General features: G+C 49.8%; 1 protein-coding gene across 1 annotated transcript; it reads right to left on the reverse strand.

Annotated features, from left to right (window-relative positions):
- Positions 1 to 292: 292 nt before the first annotated feature.
- On the reverse strand, positions 293 to 6159 carry LOC149314428 (calcitonin-like). The gene is made up of 4 exons (XM_089523453.1): positions 6101 to 6159; positions 3697 to 3792; positions 2452 to 2583; positions 293 to 918 (listed from the first exon to the last, which is right to left on the reverse strand). The coding sequence occupies exons 2-4, from the start codon at positions 3780 to 3782 to the stop codon at positions 720 to 722; spliced, it is 417 nt and encodes a 138-aa protein (XP_089379579.1). The 5' UTR covers positions 3783 to 3792; positions 6101 to 6159; the 3' UTR covers positions 293 to 719.
- Positions 6160 to 7812: the final 1653 nt, after the last annotated feature.

Here is a 7812-nt window from a genome sequence, read left to right on the forward strand (position 1 = left end):
ATTCTTACCTGGACAAATTCAAACACAAATGTAACTTTTGTAATTGCTAACATTTCTAATATTTTCAGGCCTTCTACAGCATTTCTACAAAGATGGTACTGGGAGGCTGAACACCGAGCAGTCTATACTATTAAAGTCATTTTTTATTATTAATGTTGTGGGTTTTATCTGCATCATTTCAAACGAGCTGCAATTCAAACAATTCAAACCATGCCTCGAAAATTCACATTAAAGCCACCAGATAATTAAGGGAAAAATAGACCTAATCCTTATAGAAAAATAGGTTTATTGAACAGTTGCACGGTCAGGGCATGAAAGAAACATTTATTTATTGACTTGTTACATTAAAAGGAGCCGGAAATCAAAGGGGGATGATGGGGGGGGGGGGGGGACATATAAGAAAACTGGCAGAAACTTCTTGTTTGAATCTGGCTGGTGTTTTTTCCCTTTCTGCTAGCCTCAGCCCAGTGTATTCTTAAATCATGTACATATTAAGTCATGTACATAAATTAAACTTGAAATTATTCCACTCCAGCATTCTCTTTTTAAAAAAAAGATAAAATAAAAAGGGTTCAAAAGAACATAGCAAAGGCAGCAATCGAGGTTAGATCCACATGCATCAAACGGTGGGGTGGGGTGAGGGGGAGGGGAGTTGTTGTTGTTGTTGTTGTTAAAAAGGGGGTCGGGGGAAGGGAGGAGAGGGCCAGGGAGGAGGCGATCTAGTTGTCCCCGAGGGCTTCCTCGTAGTTTGCAAACCGCTCGCTCTCCAGCTCCGTCAAGACATTCCGCTTCTTGCCAGGCGTCCCAGCGCCGACGTCGGTGCGAGGGTAAGTGTGCAGTTTGTGGAGCTCTTGAGACAACTTGCCCAAGACACAAGTACTCAGGTTGGCACAGCGTTTGGCAAGAGGTCTATCCAAGCTGCAGGGGAGGGGAAAACATGCCCAACAAAGTAACAGGGAGGGGGGAAACACAAACAAACCAACAAACCATGCATGATAGAGTCATGCCTCATGTCCACCCCCACCCCACCCCCAAAAACCCTCCCCAGGAGGAACCAGGTCATACAGTCATAGCATCCTAGAGTTGGAAAAGATCCCCCCGAGCCATCCAGTCCACCCCCATTCTGCCATGCAGGAATTCCCAGTCAAAGCATCCCCCGTGACAGCTGGTGTCCACAAGAGCAAACCCACCCATCCAAGGCAATCCAAAGAAAGAGAGCAAGAGCAAGACCATCCCTGGGGGCCTCCATGCAAAAGGAGGGTGGGGGGGTCAGGAATCAGACAAGGGGGAACTGGGGAGAGGAAAGGGATCGAGTGATAGTTCAAGCAAAAGGGATCCAGGGGAGGAGGGAGGCAATGCAATCTCTTGGGGCATGCACCTCGTTCTGGTTCATGCTTTGCAAGTCCAGGGGACGGGGGTGGGGTGCAATGGCAAGCCTAGGCCTGAGAAGGGGGCACTATGGGCACGGAAAGCCTCCTCTTCCTCCTGGCTTCCACTCAGGGATGCCAATCCATGCCATGTCGCGCCGACAAGAGGAGGGGGGGAAGAACTGTGGCGGGAGGGGAGATCTCAGGGGAGGGAGGGAGGGAGGGAGGGAGGGTGGAATAAGATCAAGACCTACCTCTCGCTGGCCCACTTGCCTACAACCACCACCTCCACCTCCCCCTCTCTCTCTTGCCTCTGCCACGCCTGGCTCGTCTCAGAGAAAAGAAGACAACACTCAGCAGTCAGTGCCAGCACCTCCAGCCCCCCCCCCAGCCAACGCCCGGCCCTCCCTCCCTTCCCCTCTGGCAAGGAGGCACAGCCGCCGAGGGAGGGGATCCTGGGAAAGAGACCCAAGGCCATGGGGGCAAAGGACCGGGGGAGGCAGGCCCCGCAGAAGGGAGGACCTGCGCAAGTCAAAGGGGGAAACACTCCCGGGAATGGGAAGGCGGGCTTCGGAGTCCGGCTCGGAATGGAGGACTTTTTGGAAGTCGGCCTGGGTCGGTGGTGAAAATGGAGGACGGGTCCTGGAAAGGGAGGAGGAGCTCTGGGTTGCATCCACACTGGAGAAATAACCCGATTTGGTACCGCTTTAACTGTGTTGTCTGGCTCAAGGCTATGGAATTCTGGGAGTTGGAGTTTGGTGTGGACCCAGAGCAGAGCGGAGCCAGGGTAGTTAAAGCGGTGCCAAACAGGGTTATGTCTCCAGTGTGGATGCAGCCCTGGTGTCTCTGAATGTGGGGCATTCAAGAAAGGTGGAGCACCTGACCAAATCCAAGCTGGAAACGCTTCATATCAATGGATGCTTCGTCCTGCTCCAAAGGGAGGGCCTTTGGGAATGCCTCCCGGACTGAAGGTGGCCATGGAGGGCAGCAGTGCTGGGCAAGGCCGGCCCTTGCGGAAGGGGAAGGGAGAGGGGCTCCCTTGGCCGGTCCCTCCCTGCCTCCCCGCCTCCCTGGCTGGGCCTACCTGTGCCCTTGGCTGGCCTCCTCCAGCTCCTCGGTCGTCATCTGGACGTACTCCTTCACCAGCGCGTTCAGGAGCCGACGGGCCTCGTAGTCGCCCAGCGCCCCTCGGTCCGTCACGGGCTCCAAGCCGGGCCTGGGAAGGAGGGAGGGTGGGTTGGGAAAAGGAAGGAAGGAAGGAAGGAAGGAAGGAAGGAAGGAAGGAAGGAAGGAAGGAAGGGGGATGGATGGATGGATGGATTGAAAGAAGTAGGGAAGAATGAAAGGAAGGAAGGAAAGAAGGATTGAAAGAAGTAGGGAAGGGAGGAAGGGGGGATGGATGGATGGATGGATGGACGGACGGACGGATGGATTGAAGGATTGAAAGAAGTAGGGAAAGTAGGGAAGGAAGAATGAAAGGAAAGAAGAATGAAAGGAAAGGGGGAAGGAAAGAAGGCAGGGGGATGGAAGGGGGATGGGGTGAAAGAAGTAAGGAAGAATGGAGGGAAAGAAAAAAGGAAGGATTGAAAGAAGAAAGGGGGGATGGATGGATAGATGGATGGATGGATTGAAAGAAGTAGGGAATTGCAAGGAAGGAAAGAAGGAGAGATGGATGGATGGATAGATTGAAAGAAGTAGGGAAGAATGGAAGGAAGGAGCGTCACGCTTTGGGCCTCTCCCGTCTGGGAAGGAAGGGCTGTTGGCAGCCAAGGAGGGAGACTTCCCAGCCCCGGTCTCTCTGCAGGGGAAGGTGGAGGTTGTCCTAGCCTACATGCGTATGACGTGTTCATACGAACTCATCTTTTTTCCCTCTCGCCTTTCCACCTTCCCTCCCTCCCTCCCTCCCATTAGACTCTGGTTAGGATCCTGCTTTCTCTGCCTCCCCTAAACCGGAGAAGACTCTGGACACAAGGTAAGCGGATGCCCATCTTATCATCATCATCATCATCATCATCAAACACCCTCCCTCCGATCTGTTTTTCAATCCTGCTTTTGTCGAAGTCAGAAAGCTTGTAGTCCCCCTCCCCTCCTGGCAAAATTCCTCGCCGGGGCCCTGAAAGACAGCGCTATTCATCACCTGCCGTGGGTTCCTGTGGGATCCTGGGATTGGCAGTATAGGGAGGAGCTCTGCCCTGGAGCCACAACAAACGAGCATTCCCAGAATGCCCTAGCATGGAGCCATGCCCACCCAAGAGTCGTCCAACCGCACTATTTCTCCCGTGCGCTGCATCCCCGTTGCCCCCACCCTCCTGTTGCAGCCTCCTCTTACCTGAGTGGGACTGCCTGGTAGCTCTCCATCTGGCACATCACCAAGGCATAGACAGCAAGGAAAGAGGAGATCTTCAGCATGGCCATGGTCTTCTCTCTGCAAGGCAGGCTCTGGTTAGCAGGCAGAGGGCCCATTGGCGAGATTTGTTCGGAGGAGGCTTGCCACTGCCATCCTCCGAGGCTGAGAGAGTGTGACTTCTTGCCCAAGGCCACCCAGTGGCTTTGCATGGCTACACATTACATGGCAATACGTCTTGCACGTCTGTCTACCTATGAATTAAGCTTAGGCTTGCGGCTCTTGGGATAAGAAACATTTCGGGAAAAGTGTGCAGGTGTCCCAGTCGGAATCGGGAGATGATGGACGGATGTCTTCCGATCCAAAGAATCAACAGATGGAGAACAACTCGATCCAATTTCCCTCTGTGTCTGTCTATACTGGATATGTGTATATTGTGTGTGTGTGCGTCCAGAATGAAATAGCTGAAAGAAAACGATTAAAAGAGGGCCAACTATGAATGCGCTTATTTATTTTGATTTTTTAAAAGAGACCTCCTCTTAGAAAACCTGTCTATTTCGTTTGAAACTGGGGGGGGGGGGGGGGTAATGGTCCAGGGGTGAGTCACGAGCGTCGAGAACATTATGCTGAAACAAATATTTGGCAAAAACGTAAAACCGGACGCGTCACGTGTGTATCCCTCCTTTAAATAGATTAAAATGAAATCCAGACACCAAGGAGGTGCAAGAGTAAAGCCGGTCCCCTGCACCCACAAAGCAGATGTACAAGCTTTTCCAGATCAAGGACTTCCCTATTCACCACATAAAAGGAAATGTGGCATCGTTTTAAAATATCATCCCATCAGCTTTCTTAACACTCTCCTCTCCGGACACGTTTCTAAGCCCACTTTGGCCAAGTTCCTCCGCTAACGCTTGTCTGCTTCAAGCTCCAGACAAAGGAGGCTCTCTGGCTCAGACTGCCCTCCTTAAAAATATACCTTGTTTTATTATTCTCTATGGAGTCCCTGGGTTCCTCCTCTGATGTGCTTTAAATAAAAAGACCCGCTGTCTCTCAAGGAAAGAAAATACATCGTTGGATCACAGAGTGATAGGAAACAGATGTTATTTTTAATTACTCTGCATACGCTTTGCATTGTTCTTACTTCGTGAATGTGATCCAGAAAAGCAGGTGTCTGTGGAAGGTCAATGGCCAGCCCTGGTTTATACCTGGGCAAAGAGGATGAATCCAACACCCCCTGGCTAATCTATCTATCTATCTATAGCATGGGAGTGTTGGATTCATCCTCTTTGCAACAAATTAAAAGGTACTCAGATGCTGGAGGATGGATAGGATAGATAGATAGATTCTAGCATCTGAGTACTTATTAATTTGTTTATACCTAGGCAAAGAGGATGAATCCAACACACACACACACACACACACACACACATATATATATATATTCTAGCATCTGAGTACCTGTTAATTTGTTGCAAAGAGAATGAATCCTATATATATATATATATATATATGAGTACCTATTAATTTGTTGCAAAGAGGATGAATCCCACACCCCCTAGCTTTTATATCTATATCTATCTATAGCCTGGGAGTGTTGGATTTATCCTCTTTACGACAAAATTAATGGGTATTCGGATGCTAGAGAATATGTGTGTGTGTGTGTGTGTGTGTGTGTGTATACATATACACACAGAGAGAGAAAGAGACAGTACATTCATTCTAGCATCTGAGTACCTATTTGTTGCAAAGAGGATGAATCCAACATATATATATATATATATATATATATATATATATATATATATATATTCTAGCATCCGAGTTATCCTTCTGGAAGTGTAGGCTTTTTCCCAAAGTTGACGTTTTCCAAAAAGTGAAAAGTTCCTGTCAAAGTATATATGAGTCCCACAAATCCGGCAATATTCACTCTTCAGATATATATATAGGTATCAAGAGAATACAGACCAGTTTAAGATGGAGATGTCATATAGGAACCAGCCCCAGCCCCTCTCTGTAAGTAGCATCTCTGAATTGGAGCCTGACAATCCTAAATCAACCCTCTTACCTGGGAGTAAAGCCCCATTGACCTCGGTGGAACTTACTCCTGAGTCGAGGTGTCAAAAATTGCCAGTTCTCAGACTCTGGAGAAATAACTCGGTTTGGCCCCGCTTTAACTTTTGTCTGGCTCTTTGCTATGGAATTATGGGAGTTGGAGCTCCGCTTTGGGCCCACAACAAACTCCAACTCCCAGAATTCCATAGCAAAGAGCCAGACAAAGAATTAAAGCGGGGCCAAACCGGGTCATTTCTCCAGTGTGGATGCATCCTCTGTCTGATGAATTGGGGAGAGGAAAAGAAAGAGTGGGGGAGAAAAAGTGGGGGAGGCTTACCTTCCACTGCGGAGCTTTTCTTGGGGGGAGAGTACAAGGTAGTGGCGATGTCCCCCTCGTGGGTGCCTTTCTGATGGTCTCCAATGCCCCCAAGAGCCCCTTTTATACCTACCGCCAGGAGCAAAGTGTGTAGGCGGCGGAGCACATCCCTCGCCAGCCAATCAGCGTCCCCGGGATCCCTCCCCAGCCAATCCACGCCTGACCACGAAAACCTCAACTCTTCAATGACGTCATTCCCCGGAGTGTGTGTGTGTTCCATTCACAAAAAAAGTGCCAGTCATTTAGGTACAGCTGATAGGTTCATTTGCATTGAGGTCATCGGACACCTGAAAGAAAAAGAAAAAGAAAAGAGAGAAAAAGAAAGGAGGGGGGAAGGAGAGAGAGAGAGGGAGAGAGAGAGAGAGAGAGAGAGAAGGAAACGGGAGGGGGAAGGAAAAAAGGAGAGGAGTGAGCAGGTGTCCTCACTGCCAAGGAGGACCATCCCCTGAGAAATGGAGGACGTTCCAATAAAATGGAGGGCACTCCCCAACAAAAGCGCAAAGCACACTCATAGAAATAGGGGAAAAAACTGTTTCGTATTCATGCTTTTGGAATTCTTCCTGGACATGAGTTTGGGAATGGAGGACGCGTCCTGGAAAAGGAGGACGCCTTCTGGTCATCCTGGGATTGGAGGAAAGCATCTCATAGGATAAATGAAATGCAAGGGGCATCGTCTGGAGTTAATAATATCTAGGCCACCACCTATTAATAACTCCCGACAATTCCCCTTGCATTTTATTAATCCTAGGAGATGCCTCCCTCCCTTCCCAGGGTGACCAGAGGACGTCCTCTTTTTCCAGGGCGCGTCCTCCACTCCATTGGAGGAGTTCCAAAAGAGTCTCCCATCCCTTGCCATTCCCTTCCCACGATCAGTTCCTATTCTCTTCCAGCCAGGGCCACTCTTCTGTCTCGTTTAATGGACAAACTCAAAAAGGGCCCGGTTATTATTTACTTATTAGAGGCGACATCTACTGCGAAAAATGCTGCATTGCAGAAAAGGGACGTCGCTTGGCAAGGGTTCCTGTGTGTGTCCTCCTCTTTGGCGGCTGAGGCTGGACACAGAGATGCCCGGCAGCACCGGGGAGATGATACCCAGGCGTCCTCCTTTTCCAGGACGCGTCCTCCATTCCCACCTTCCCTCCATTCCAGGAGGGATTCCCCAAAGGCCCTCCATTCACAGCGACACTAAGAAGCGTGGATTTATCTTTATATTTGGTAACGGTCCTCCATTTTTTCCGGAATGTCCTCCATTTTCCGGGCCTGGTCCTCCTTGGCGGTGAGGACACCTCTGGTTGCTCTGCCTCCAAAGGCCCCCTCATTCAATTATTCACTTCGTACATCAGCCCAATCCTTACACCCGTTTGGAAAGTTGCCAGGTTGTGTTTTATGGGTGTTGGGAGTTGTGTACCTTCGGGTAGTTTCTGGCTTATGGGGTTTTCTTGGCAAGGTGAGTTCAGAGCAGGCTTTGCCATGGCCATCCTCTGAGGCTGAGAGAGTGTGACTTGCCCAAGGCCACCCAGTGAGTTTCCGCGGTTGAGCCGGGATTCAAACCCAGGCCTCTGGAGTTGCAGTTTCAAACCCCTACTCCATAGGAGGGTCTTATTCCCAGGTAAGCGTGCATAATAAGATGCTAGGGTACTACTAGGCTACTACTCAGCTCAGTGGGACTAGAG

Source organism: Sceloporus occidentalis, unplaced genomic scaffold (genome assembly GCF_023333645.1).
Source record: "Sceloporus occidentalis isolate IW3139 unplaced genomic scaffold, rSceOcc1.0.p SCAF_4, whole genome shotgun sequence".
In the NCBI taxonomy this organism is placed as follows: domain Eukaryota; kingdom Metazoa; phylum Chordata; class Lepidosauria; order Squamata; family Phrynosomatidae; genus Sceloporus; species Sceloporus occidentalis.